The sequence below is a fragment of the Carassius auratus genome, chromosome 49 (genome assembly GCF_003368295.1).
Source record: "Carassius auratus strain Wakin chromosome 49, ASM336829v1, whole genome shotgun sequence".
NCBI lineage: Eukaryota > Metazoa > Chordata > Actinopteri > Cypriniformes > Cyprinidae > Carassius > Carassius auratus.
Window position 1 is genome coordinate 6,370,938 of NC_039291.1, and position 14,656 is coordinate 6,385,593.

Genomic DNA, 14,656 nt, shown 5'->3' on the forward strand with positions numbered 1-14,656 from the left:
TGCATATTTTTTATACCTATAATGCATTTTTGTGTCAATGAATTAAAATACTTACTTAAAATGTAAAAAATATTTTTCAAGATATCTTCCTTTCGAAAAGCAGGCTGAAGCACGTTCATTACATAAATATTTATAATATATTGCAGTATACGTCTACATAATAGTTTGTGATTAAGATACATACGTATACTTTCAAACCACTAAATGCTAAATCATTTTAAAGTAAGTATAAAATATAGCTATTTTAGCATATTTCTTAAAAGTGCAACTAAGTATGTATTTATTACCAAAGTACTTCTAGTATACATAAAAAATAATAATATTTTTTTAACAAACTTTGAGTTAAGAATACAATTGTGACATCCTTAACGGGAAACGCCGGTGCAAGGCTGCCCACAGCACTGATGAAGACCTGAAGGTCAAAACTTTGTATCAAAGGGTAAGTTCACCCAAAAATGAAATTAGAAAATAAATTACGCACCATAAAGTCATCCTAGGTGTATATGACTTCCTTCTTTCAGACGAATCCAGTCGGAGTTAAATTAAAAATGATCTCTGATCTTTCAAGCTGTTTCATTGCACTCAGCGGGTGTTGCATGTATCAGTTCAAAAGAAGTAAAATAAAAAGCGCCCATCCATAAAGAAAAACCGTGATTCAAAAAGTGGCTCTGGGGGCTGAACAAAGGCCTCCTGTAGCAAATCGATGCATTATGTAAGAAAAATATCCATATTCAAAACATAATTTGATGTAGCTTGTGCTCACTGTTGTACAAGGAAGCAGCTCCGGGTAGATGAGCTATGAGGTATAAGCACAAAACGAGGATATGTAAAGAAGAATGTCAAAGGATTTTGATATAAGCCAAGAGGACACTGGTTTTCCTTTGCTGAAGTAAGGAAACTTTGCTTCCATTGCTCCTGTTAACAAACGTTGGTTTACACAAAAACTCAAGACCCCATATGTCATGCTCCCAGGAAATGCTTCCATGTACAACTGTTGTTGCAAGCTAAATTAAAGTGATTATTACGTTTTGAATGTGGTTTCTTACAAAAACGTATTGATACGCTACAGGAGGCCTTTGTTCACCCCTCCGGAGCCATGTGAGAAACTTCTTTTTTTTATGGATGGGCACTTTTTATTTAACTTCTTTTGAACAGATGCACTGCAACATCGGCTGCGTGCCATTAAAATAACTCTGACTGCTTTTGTCTGAAATGAGAAAGTCATATACACCTAGGATGACTTAAGGATGAGTAATTTATGGGCTAATTTTCTTTTTTGGGTAAATTAACCCTTTAATAAATTCCTTGGGAGCAGCCTCATCAGTGTGTGGCGATTTTTTTTTTATTTGTTTCGTTTGCATTTATCTTTGTCCTGTACCTGAGCCTTCTGGTTTTTTGGGATGTGCTTTTTATGTTTATTTTTGATTTTAAGAATACAATTATACTATAAATATAAAAATTTTAATACAGTTAAGAGTACTTTTTTCACCTACAAGGTAGCTATCCTGTGACGGCCCTGTCTCTATAAATAAAAGCTGTTGCTGGAGTTTCTGTGTTTAATATTAATGGAGTCATTGCATAGTGTTTTTTGTAGAAAAAACAATCAAACAACAACAAAAAAACATTATGTTCTGACATTTTCTTGTTGACAATTAAGGGTCAAGATGTCTTTGATGTAGGCCAATAGAAAACAGGAGGATGCTGCTGTTACCATGAAAACTAAATAATTTAAACTGTTGCCCTGGGGAACAGAGGATAGAATGATGATGTCATTGATACAGTACTCTTATTTTTCTACTTTTTTGTTTTGTTTTTCTTTTCTCTCTCTCTCTCTCTCTCTCTCTTATTCATCTCCTTTTTATTTGTTTATTTATATTTTTATTAATCAAAATTTTAATAGAGGTTGATGTTGTTTTGAATTGTTTTGATGAAGTCTTATACTAGAATAGACATGAGTGCATCATAATGACATTTTGAGCTCGTTTTGATGTCATCCTGTTTAAAGGGCTGCATGGACTGACTCAGTGACATCATAAACAATCCACCACTGAAGACGATTAATACAGACATTCACTTAGATATGATCTCAATATGATCATTATACTCTCATTACAATGAATCAGGTGACTATAATATTGATAATAAATAAATAAATAAATAAATAAATAAATAAATAAATAAATAAATAAATAAATAAATATTAAAAGTCCTTTGCAATAACAAGAGGCATATGCATATATAAATGTATAAATAAATAAATAAATATATATATATATATATATATATATATATATATATATATATATATATATATATATATATATATATATATATATATATATATATATATATATATATACATATATAAATATTTTTTTTTTTTTTTTTTTTTTTAAGCTGGATTTTTGTAAAGTACAAAAGATTGTCCTCGTCATATGTTTATTATAATTGTAATGCAGTGAAACCCTTTGAAAATGCATATTGTGTTGTTAATGAAGAGTGCAAGTGTTGAGCACTAGAGGGCGGTGGACAACAAAGAGAGTGTGGAGAAAGCAGTGTTTGAAATAATATGCTGCCTACGTGAGAATACAACACGCCAGAGTCATGTCAGAGAACGACGCACTTTTGAAAATATTCTAATTTACTAAACTACTATTTATTTCAGTTTTAGAAAGGCATTGTTCATCATTGTCAGCATTTTTCTAATTTAAATTATTATAATTAAGTTTGGAAGTGTATTTTTTTTAAAATCTAATATTTGTATTTTATTTTATTTACTTTATTTAATTTGATGAAAATAATTTTTAATAGTTGCCGTTTTTTCATCTGTTTATATTTTATTTCAACTTTATTTCAATGATCGAAAACGAATAGTTGCAGTTTTATTTCAGTTGTCACAGGGCCTACGACATGCCTTAGATATAATTTTCCAAATCATTTTTTGTTTTTGTTTTTTGAAAATGGTGTAAAAGAACCAATGTGGGACATTGTTGCACAAGTAGTGAATTTTTGCAGCATTTATGTGCATTGCATACTCATATTGTAGCATAAAGATATAAGGGTGCTAGTTTTAATTTGAGAAATTTCTTTAATTTGTGTGTCTGACAGTAGGACAGCCCATCTCTCCAGACTTCACAAATCACTCAGTGAGACATTTCAGTTAAACAGTCTTGCTTTCTTCCTCTCTCTCTCTCTCTCTCTCAGCTGCACAGATAATCATTTCATTTCAGGCACTCCCCACACTCACCATGAAAGGTGCTGAGCAGATTTATACTTTGACATCATGTCTCAGAGCTCTAAGAGTTATAAGATTTCCTCTTCCTCCCCGTGGTTAATCAGCCTGTGTACGTATATATGTGTATGTGAGAGAAAGAGACATGAAAGAGGATGTCAGAGAGAGAGAGCGACAGAATGAACATGCTGTCTGAAATGCTCTACTAGTGTGGGCACGCAGAGAAATACACAAACACACATAATCTCCAAGCTTTCATGTGAATCCCTGCTCTAAATAAATGACCCGAAGCTAACCTTAGACATTACAGAGGAGGTGAGCTAATGCATTTCAGTTTTACAAAACTGACACACACACATTTCTTCATACTAAAGTCCTGATTAAGTGAATAAAATATACATTTTATTTTATTATTATTATTGGCATTGGTCTTATTAGGTATTGGAAGCAAATATTAAAATGGCTCATTTATTCATTTCAAATAATATTTATTTTATATTAAAAAAAAATTGTACATTATTAATGTTATTATCTATGTATACACAAAATATTTACCGTGGTCAAATGTAGACACACTTTACATCTGGACTATGTTGGTTATCAGCGTGTATTTATATCAACCCATATTGGATATTTAATTGTGGGTGGTTATTTGAGACTAGATTTTTTGCAGTCTTTACAAACAAGATTATTTGTTATACAATTTTAGTAAGTTTGGGGTCAGCAAGATTTTCAAATTAATGGTTTTATACAGCAAAGATGCATAAAAGGCAGTAAATGCATTTACAGTGTAAAGTTCAAATAAACTATGTTCTTTTGAACTTTCTATTCATCAAAAATCTTGGAAACAAATATCAGTTTCCACATAAAATATTAAGCAACACTACTGTATTAATAAATATTAATAATTAAAATGTTTCTTGAGCAGCAAATCAGCATAGAATGATTTCTGAAGAGGTATGTGACTGGAGTTATGGCTGATGGTAATTAAGCTTTACAGGAGTAAATACAATTTTAAAACATAATAAAATAGAAAACAGCCATTTTAAATTGTAGTAATATGTCATGCTAATAGAGTTTTTACTGTATTTTTATATATATACACATTTACTTTTGAACACCCTTGCACTGTATGTAAACATGTACTTTGCATAGCTTTTTGGTGTTTAGAAAATGTGCTGTAAAATATTTTGCATCTCTTTGGTGTGTACAGTATTCCAGTGTTGAAGAAACACTTTCATTTCCATCCTGTAGGTGGCGATAGATACGCAATGAAACATTCTGCCACATGCTGAACCTAAACTCTGTTTCCTTACAAAATCTAATAGAATATGGTCTGTTATTGTAGATTGAAACGTCTAACATTGCTTGTTATCAAGAAAATGTTCATGATCGGATTTAAGCTTTAAGAAAGCACATTGACTGTTATTTATTTTTTTTTTTTTCAGAAACTACTGGTATCTTGAGTGTGTATTTAGAGAGTGATTCAGAGTTCTCTTGACTGTTTGATGACCGTGCACTTTACGTAATTACAACTTAACAGCCTCTCTTTGAGAATCACTATGCTTTGATTCAGGCCACACAGAAAGGAAGTGCGTTCGTTGACATGATCCTGTCACTGCCTGCCACAGGAAACTCTTCTCCTCTCCTCTCCTCTCCTCTCCTCTCCTCTCCTCTCCTCTCCTCTCCTCTCCTCTCCTCTCCTCTCGGAGAGTATTTTGGTGTGTGTGTGTTGGATGGTTTAGGTTTTCACTGCGAGAAAGTATGTTGGTGTGTGTGTTGGATGGTTTAGGTTTTCACTGCGAGGGTGGGGCAAACCTTAATTACAGACCATCTCTTCTCTTCCAGAAAGGGTCCTCTGTGTCTGTGCGTGTGTGATTTTTTTATGCCCTGAAATGTTTTGGGAGGGTCCTTTAATGGCATATATCACTTCGGCACTGAGATCTCAAAACATGCATTTATAAAAAGCCAAAAATTACAACATGCCACTTAGATTGAATTTATATGAGTTTATGGGAAGAGGTGTGTGTTTTTGTGTGTGTGAGTTTCTACTTAGTTAGTAGTTCAGGAAGTCTTTGTAACACAATGCATTGCATTCCTGCACTCCTGCCGGGCTCCTCGTTTGTTCATTGCATTCTTGCCCGCTCACCCCCAACCCCCCGTGTGTGTGTGTGTGTGTGTGTGTGTTAGAGGGTCGGGGGTCTCTTAAGTCTCCTAAAGACCACTTTACTCTTGGAATAACCCAAATCCTGCCCCAACACACCCTCCACAAAAACGACACACACAACCGGGTTCTTTCCCCCAACCCCCTCCCACAGGATACCAGGGGTCAGAGGTCAAACCTGGAGACACAAAGCATAAAGAGAACAAACCGCAGAAGGAGAGATGGGGAGAGGGGGAAAAGAGTGAAGGAAAGAGTGATAAGTGAGTAACGGTTGTTATAAGGGTAGTTAGTCAGCTGGAAATTTGGTTAGATTAGAATCAGTAATGCTGCTCAGATGACAGGACATATATTTCAGTTCATTCATGGCTCGTCCCATGAGTGGTGCGCTGGGTGCACTACATATATATATATATATATATATATATATATATATATATATATATATATATATATATATATATATATATATATATATATATATATATATGTATATGTGTGTGTGTGTGTGTGTGTGTGTGTGTGAATGTAAGTATATGTATATATTTAAAATGAATATATAATATTTATTTTATTAAATTATATATTATTTTATTTATATTTAAAATAAATATGGCAACAATATGGACCAATTTCCACTATTATCTAGTTACTTATTAGCATGCATATTACTAGCATGTTGTCTGTTTTTTAGTATTTCTAAAGCACATATTAATACCTTATTCTGCATAACCATATTTTAGATCCCTTAATCCTACCCCTTACCTACACTTAACAACTACCTTACTAACTCTGAATAAGCAGCAAATTAATAGTTGTTAATAGTGAGACTAGAGCTAATTTAGACTTTGTAACCAAAGCCAAAATGTTTTCATCTAGATGTGTAGACATGGATGTGTGTGTCATCCTGGCAGTTGTGTTTAATTCCTGGAAGAGAGCATTGCAGGATGCATCTGTCCTTATGCAAATCACAAACACACACAGTCGGTGAGCCGTCACAGGCAGATGTGTAATCAGACAGGTATGTAGACGTCTCATTCAAACACAGGGAGTGTGAGGGCAGAACGGAGCTTTGAAGGGAGATCATTTGTGAGTCAGGAGTGTGCATGTGTATAAATTTTTTTATTTTAGAGTTCTTTCAAATTGTTTGTGCCTTTCGGTTTTATTATGTCGTTGTGTATCCTAGTTTGGGATGGTTTTGTTTTGGTGCTTGTGTGTGTTCTCACTTTGAATGGTTTCAGGACTGCTCTGACAGGATCTAAAGCAAATGGGCCGCTAAAACTAATCTCATCCACTTTTACTGTGTGTGTCTCTCTCTCTCTCTCCACTCATTCATCCCTGCCTCTCTTGTCCTCCTCCAGGGCATGTCTGTCTTTACAGTCTGCTCCCCTGCAGATACCTATACTCCCACTTTGAAGAAAGAAGTTAAAGTTTTATTACGCTTGCATTGTATTTTATTTGGATTGTTATTTTATATTGTAAAATCAAAAAAAAAAAATGTAATATATCTATCTATCTATCTATCTATATATATATATATATATATATATAATTTTTTTTTTTAAAAAGATTTTACAAAATAAAATTTTTATACATATTTATTATTATTTAGTTCAAAAAGAGTACACCCAGAACAAAATAAACAAAATAAAATATTTCATATTTCAATATTATTTTATATTTGCCATTTAATGAGAGTATTTTATTTTTACTTTCAAATTGCCATAATCCACATTCATAATCTCAGTTATTTTATTTTATTTTTTTATTTGTAATATTTTATTTTATTTGTAATATTTTCATTTTTCATTTTTCTTTTTTCTAAACCACATTCATAATCTCACACTTACCATAATGGACTGCCATGACCTGTCTGTTCTGAGATGTATTTCTCCTTCAGACTGTGATTATGACACTTCATTTGTCACCTGCTGGCCGAGTCTTAGCGCATGCGTGTGTGTTTTGTTTGTAAGCATTCAGTGCGTGTCACTGATTGACAGCGGGGAAACTGGCCATGTGTATGAACCTGGGACAAGTGAAAGTAGGTCACACACACTCTGTTAGTAAACACATCCACTCACACAGTTTATAGTCAGCAGTCACAACCGCAACAATCTGCATTTTCTTAAAAACGCTGCACATTTGTTTTACTGTTTTAGTTCAGCCTGGACTGACCTGGTGGTCTGCTTTTATTTCTTTCTTTTTTCTCTTTTTTTTTTACACACACACTCACACACTGTTGCATAGAAAGGCCACAGATTTCACGTTCCTCCGTTTCCACAGCTACACTATCACAAAGGACTCCAGTTGGCTGTGGAAAGAGAGCAAGGGATGGAGAGAAAGACAGTGACCGGCCCCTTTCTAAACACACGACAGCTGGGCCGAACTGTCATTCTGCACCCTGCCTGCTTACACACACACACACACACACATACACATACAATACAAACACTATGCTGCCCCTCCTCTTGTTTTAAAGCACTTTGTGTTTTTCTAATTACTCCTTTGGCATCTAGAGGGAGCCCAACTAACCTGTTTGAATGAGTTTTAGTGTCCTTTTCCACACTACTAACACACAAACCCTCACTCACTCCTATTGGTTTCCTCCACGTCCAGCCGTCACATGCCCAGAGGTGCATTCAATCTCCCCTCCTAATGAAGCATGAGGCTGAAAGAGGAGTTTCTCCAGGCAGGGGCCGAAAAGAAGGGATGAATGGATGACAGAGGGGGGCAGTGAAGGAGTGGAGAGGGGGTTGAGCAGGGGCCGTCTTTGATACAGCTCTGGTCCGGCCGGGGGGTAGCGTGTTTTTTAGCCAGGAGATCCTCCATTCACACTCCTCTGTCGGTCGCTTGTTTGAAGAGCCTTTTCAAAGAGGAGTTTGTGGGCCGGGGGCCGAAAGGGGTTTTTGTCATTCACAGAGTCCCTCTCCTCCTCCTCTTTTAACCTCTTGCTCATTCGTTCGCTCTTTTGAAATGAGAAATGCTTTATCGGCCAAGAACTCAGCCAATTAATGTTCAACCAATGGGCTGAATTGCTACAAAACTGCGCTTAAAATTTATTTTGTGAAGGTGTAAAAGATAATTGGAGGACATTTTACTATTTCAGTCATTCTTCTTCAAATATCATATTTAATTCAGTGTGTTGCTTGCTATTTCTTTGTAATTATTTGTGAAATTTACTAAAAGAAAATTAAAAAAAGTGACAATTATTTAAAAAATAAAAATAAATATTAGGCGACAGAATTTTATTATTTTTTTTATTTTTGAAATAATTTTCACTTTTTGCAAATTTCTTTAAGTAAATATATATATATATAGCATCACTCTCTCTCAGATTTGATCTAAACCTTTTAAAAGGTTAACTATAATCCTCAGAATTAGCTTTTTTTGCAGTAGCGTTTGGATAGTGTTAGACAAGCAGCAGACGTTAAGACAATTTTGTCGCGAGAAAGTTGGACGAAAACATTTCGGGGAGTTTTTCTTTCTCTGTTCCTGCCTGCTGGAGTTCAGGAATTCTGTATCACACTCCACTTCCCAAATGCTGGATAAACACGGTGGCCTTGAGAGCGTGTGTGTGCCGTTTTGGAGGCGTGAGCTTCCATCTTACACACATCAAAGTGTGTTCGTGGAAACTGTGAGGGAGTCGGTAATGCCGCTAACATGGCATGACTTGTTTTTATTCTGTGTCTTTTTTGTGTGTGCTTGCGTGTAGGTAAAGATAAAGTCATTTTGGAAGTGTCCTACACATCTGGTGTTAGAGAATATATCATACTGCGGTGGCCCATGTTGTAAAAACACTATTTTTGAGATGTTTCAGCCTCTAAAAAGACTTTGACAGCTCTCTGCAACTGACTTCCTCTTTACTCTGTGGAGTCCAGACGACCCGCTGACCTCACTGGCATGCCTTTGTGTGGACAGGGCATCTGTGTGTTTCTGTAAGCAGACGTTTTTATTAGAAGGTTACATAAATATATCTACTGTAGGAGCTAAGAGTGCATTTTTTGCTTTATTATAAATTATATTCACAATATTGGTTGGGGTCAGTATGTTGTTTTTTTTTTCTTCTTTTTACTTTTGTTCAGGAAGGATGCATTCAATTGATCAAAAGTGACAGTAAAGACATTTATAATGTTACAAAAGACACATGCTGAACACATGACATGTCCAATTTATGAAAGTTTAATTTTCTGGACAAAATATTAAGCAGCACTGTTTTCAACAATAATAGCAAGACATTTTCTTGAGCAGCATATCATCATATTAGAATGATTTCTTAAGGATCATGTGACACTGACGACGAGTAAATTCAGCTTTTCCATCATTTGTTCATCATTTTAAAATATATATCAAGCTTATTTTACATTTTTATAATATTTCACATTATAACATTTACATTTGACCATGATATTATCAAGGCTCTTACAGTAGTGTGTGATAAAATAAAAATTTCCAGCTTGGAAAAATCACATCTGACTGTAGTTTTAAAGGCTCCTGGTAGGTGGATGGAGAGAGGAAAAGCTTTAGAAATAAACCGCAGGACTGGGTGGGTCAGAGAACACACACATACACACTTGACACATGACAGGCTCATAGACACAGGTGAGAACAGTTCGGGTGCTCTAATAGTTTAAAGAGAAAGCCTGGCCTACTTTCCGCATACACCGTGACCCAGTTTACATTAGATTCAGATACATGGAGCAGAGTCCCAACCTGTTCCCCATCCTTTCTGTGTGTGAGAGAGCTGTTAAAAGACAGTGCATGATCTTCTTACAGTGCTGTAATCTAAAACAGACACACTTTGGCACACACACTGTCGTACGCTCAGATGCCATAAAGCAAAAAAGAGATCTTCGGATCTAATCTGTTCCCTTCATGTATTCAGGAGTAATGTGTGTGTGTGTGTGTGTGTGTGTGTGTGTGCTGGGCTTGCACTAACCTGCTCCTGCCAAAAGCAGGAAATGAGCGAGCTGTAAGAAAATGGACTGCCACTGTTTAGTCTCTGAGCACGCACATACACATGCTCACACGCACGCACACATACACAGTGTTTAGTCTTCTCCAGCAGCTGTGCTATTCTAAGCAACGCAGGCAGGAAGAACAGAGAGAGCAGAAATAGATGGATGATTTTGGGACAGTAATGCCAAGCTCCTGTTGTAGTTTTACTGTGCCATACTTCACAGAAATCCACTCGAAACATGCTCTACTATACTCTGACCTAACAGAGTATAGACTTCCTCGACTTGCTTCTACTCAACTCAATTCTATTCCATTATATTGTTTGTTATTTGTTTCTGTAGTAAACTGCTTAACTATTCTATTCTACTCTACACAACTCTGTTCTATTATATTCTAGTTACTTCTATTTTGTCCTATTCTGCTTTATTCGAAACATCTCTTCTCCATTTTATTCTACTCTAATCAAACATATTATTTTCATTTACTGTACTCAGCTCTTATCTTTTCTTCTACCCTTTTTCTATTCCAATCTATTCAGTTTAAGTTTATTCTAGTCTCTAGTAACTTTGTTCTTTTTGTATTGAATTATGTTATACTCTAATTCTATGCTATTATTTTCCAATCTGTTATTCAACTCTACTCAGTTCTGCTCAGTTCCATTTTTTTGGTGACTTTATTCTACTCTATGTGGTACAAAACCACTTTAAGGTAATAGATAATATCATAATATCGTTTTGTTCACTGAATTCTACTCTATTAAATTATTATATTATTCCGTTTTATGTTATATCCGCTCTTTTTTGTTCTACTGAACTCTACGGTATTCTGTTCTCCTGTTATATAATATTCTAATACTTTCTCTACTATGTCTACTCAGTGTTATTCTACTGTATTTTACTTACTTTGCATTATTGAATTATGTCTCTAACTCTGTACTATTATATGCCAACTTTAAATTATTCTGCTTTATTTGTACCATTTTCTATTCTACTAAACTTCATTAAATGTTTTAATTTCATTTACTTTATTCTTCTCTTCTCAACTTTATTCTACTCTGTTCTATTCTGTGAAATACTGCTGTACTCAATTCTACGATATTCTATTCTACTCAACATTGATTTACTCTATGCAACTTTTGCAATCACTCAAGTCCAGTACTCTACTGTACTTTACACTACTCTATTCTAACCTGTTAAATCTACTGTATTCTATTCTTCTCTTCTATATTGTATTTCTTGTGTTATTTTATATTGTTCTATAATATACAATGTCCTAAAACTTCAAATTCTTAAAAAATTTAATTTGTTCATTTCTTTTTTTTTTCTTTTGAATATTAATATTATTTTGCCATTCATTTGTCGGTTGATAAATATGCTAATTAACTGGGCAAACTTTCACTTAGTGACCTGTCACTTACTCCTCCTCCACAGTGTCATCATGTATAACCACCTACAAGAAAACTCCGCCCCCAGTCCCGCCCAGGTCAACACCCACCAGACCATACATCTCTATAACAGCTCAGAGCAGCACAGAATCAGCACAAGATGCCTACAATGAGCTGACAGGTGCTGGTCCTGCTAACCGGGCCCTAGCAGCGGTCCAGTCAGGCCTTAGCAACTCCACAGAGAGCATTGATAGCATGAAGGCCCTGACAGCAGCCATCGAGGCAGCGAACGCTCAAGTCCACGGCCCAGCCAGCCAGCATGTGACCAACAGCACCATCACCATCACTACAGCCACCGCCACCACTAGCGTAACACACATCTCACAGGAAGCTAAGAGAGATGCCCTCAGGAAGTGTCTGTCAATAGGAATACAGGTTAGCCACACACACTCACACATATGGACATCAGTGTTGCTTATAGCCTTGTATAGATTGTATAAGCAATACCAAACTTACAACGAAATCAAGGAACAGAGAATTATATGTGAACTTCTCTTCAGTCATTCACAACAGACATTCATCTACTCATATATGTGGAAAAATACTGTGTCTCAGAACCTTTAGAACAACACTATACTACTATACTACACTATACTAACACACTCTACTACTTTTTTTTTTTTGTATTTGTATTTACAGACAAATTAGATAGGCCAAGGCAAACAAATTTGCAGCAACAAATCGGACATCAATAATTCAAAATTTTCTCCTGACACCCAGACTCCATGCTGAATGTGTGTGTCTGTGTTTAGGTGGATGGTCCTGAGGAAGCCAATCAATCAGAAGTACACTGTAAGTTTCAGTCAGTCGGCGTTCAAGTTGAGGAGGAGAGATGGTAAGTTTATCTACACCCACTCACTCTCTCTCACATGGGCACCCTTGCAGCATATTCCATCACTGCCCCATCCTTTAACTCCCAACATGTGCTCATTCAAATAAGACAAAGTCACTGATGTGGCGATAGTGACTATGAAAGTTTCTGAAGAATGGAAGGTGTAATAGAAGAGAGAAAAGAAAGTGAAAGAGAGTGAGTGTTGTCAATTTACGAACATGCTCCTGTGACAAAGGCCCTCCCAGTCTCTATTTCACACACACAGCTGTCCCTATCATGGTGGTTTGGACTCTGGGGCCTCCTGAAAGGGTAAAGAAGTGGGAGGCAGAGACAGCTGCTCTGTGTGTGTATGCGGGTGTGTCTGTGTGTGCGTGCACGGCCATCTGTTGCTGTGCCCATTATGAAGCAGGCAGGCTGCTGGGTCACAGACTTGGTCAAGTATCGACCCCCTGTCTCTCTTCTCTCTCTGGCTTTCTTTTGCTTTCTCTGATTCGCACACCCTCAAATGTCACTGTTTTAGCACCCTGTGAGAGGGAGGGACATAATGACAGGAGGAGGTAGAGGCCGCTAGAAATTCAGTCTCTGTGTGTTTCCCAAAAATCACATAAAATCTCATAGCCAAAGTGCAGCTCGAGTGTACAGATCAAATGCCAGAACAAATGTATGTTACACTCATGTATACTGTCTGTAAACAATTGTTTTACAGAAGGTCAGTTATGTTTACAGTCCGTTGCCCTGTTCCAAAACCTAGTGAACTGTCTATAAAGGCAGCATTTTAAAACATGCTTTCAATACCTCATAGACACCTCCTTTCAGACAAATTTATAGACAATATCACACACACACACACACACACACATATATATATATATGCATTATTTATTGAAAAAAATTTGTTGTTTTGGAATGTATTACATTCTGTACAAAAAATGATTTTTATTATACTTTAAAATTGTATATTAAAATATACTTGCGTATGTTATGTTGTTTTATGCTAATTAGAGTAAGTAGATTGTAGTTAGATTGGTAACATGCTAACATCAAAATATTGGTTATGTATGCTGTGCATTTGTATGCTTTATAGCAGGGGTGTCCAAACTCGATCCTGGGGGGCCGGTATCCTGCAGAGTTTAGCTCCAGCTTGCCTCAACACACCAGCCTGGATGTTTTTAATATGTCTGCTAAAGGGGTCATATGATGCTGCTAAAAAGAACATTATTTTGTGTATCTGGTTTAATGAAATGTGTTCATTAGGTTAAAGGTAAAAAAAAAAAAAAACATTGTTTTCCACATACTGTACATTATTGTTTCTCCCCTATGCCCCTCCTTTCTGAAACGTGTCGTTCTTTACAAAGCTCATCGGCCTGAAAAGCGAGGTGCATGCTGATTGGCCAGCTATCCAGTGCTTTGTGATTGGCCGAATGCCTCAAGCGTGTGATGTTCATGTTATGCCCCTTGTCACACTGTGATGCGTGTCCTGGTCAGAAAACTGGCGCAACAAGACAAAAACAATAAAACCATTACAAACGAGACATTTGTTGTTTCCAGTGGGGACATAATTGCGGATTATAATGACTTATACTGTCTTTTTACGCATTGCGTTCTATCCTGCCATGTAAACATAAAACCATGTCTGCATTTGTGATCTGAGAAATGACTAACAACAAGTGGTACTCTACACTGCTCAAAACTTGTGTTTGAATAATCAATGGCAAATCTTTTACATATGTAAACGTACTTACTGAATGTAAGACAGAACGGCCGGAATTGTATTCTACTCTCCCAGGATGAGGAAAACAATCCTCCATACAATGCACTGCACACAACTGAATATTTGGGTTGAACTGTTCTGGAACAGTGTTTTAAATACAACTTAATCTGTTTCTAGTTGTGTCCTCTTTTGGAAGGTCAAACAAAGTATTTTTGCTTTCACAACGAAACCGCGTTTCCACAACATGGCCGTGGCGGCAACAGTGATAATTAAAGTAACACCTTCTTTTTCTGAACATTTGGGCAGCATTTATGCAAATC

At 36.0% G+C, this 14,656-nt stretch overlaps 1 protein-coding gene across 8 annotated transcripts in view; it reads left to right on the forward strand.

Moving 5' to 3' along the window:
• LOC113066093 (disks large-associated protein 1) overlaps positions 1–14,656 on the forward strand; it is a 120,178-nt gene that overhangs the window by 94,031 nt on the left and 11,491 nt on the right. For all 8 annotated transcript variants that reach the window (XM_026237722.1, XM_026237728.1, XM_026237727.1 and 5 more), the window contains 2 exons: positions 11,780–12,168; positions 12,546–12,628. In XM_026237722.1, the coding sequence (XP_026093507.1) occupies positions 11,780–12,168; positions 12,546–12,628 (472 nt within the window). The remainder of the gene's footprint in view (positions 1–11,779; positions 12,169–12,545; positions 12,629–14,656) is intronic.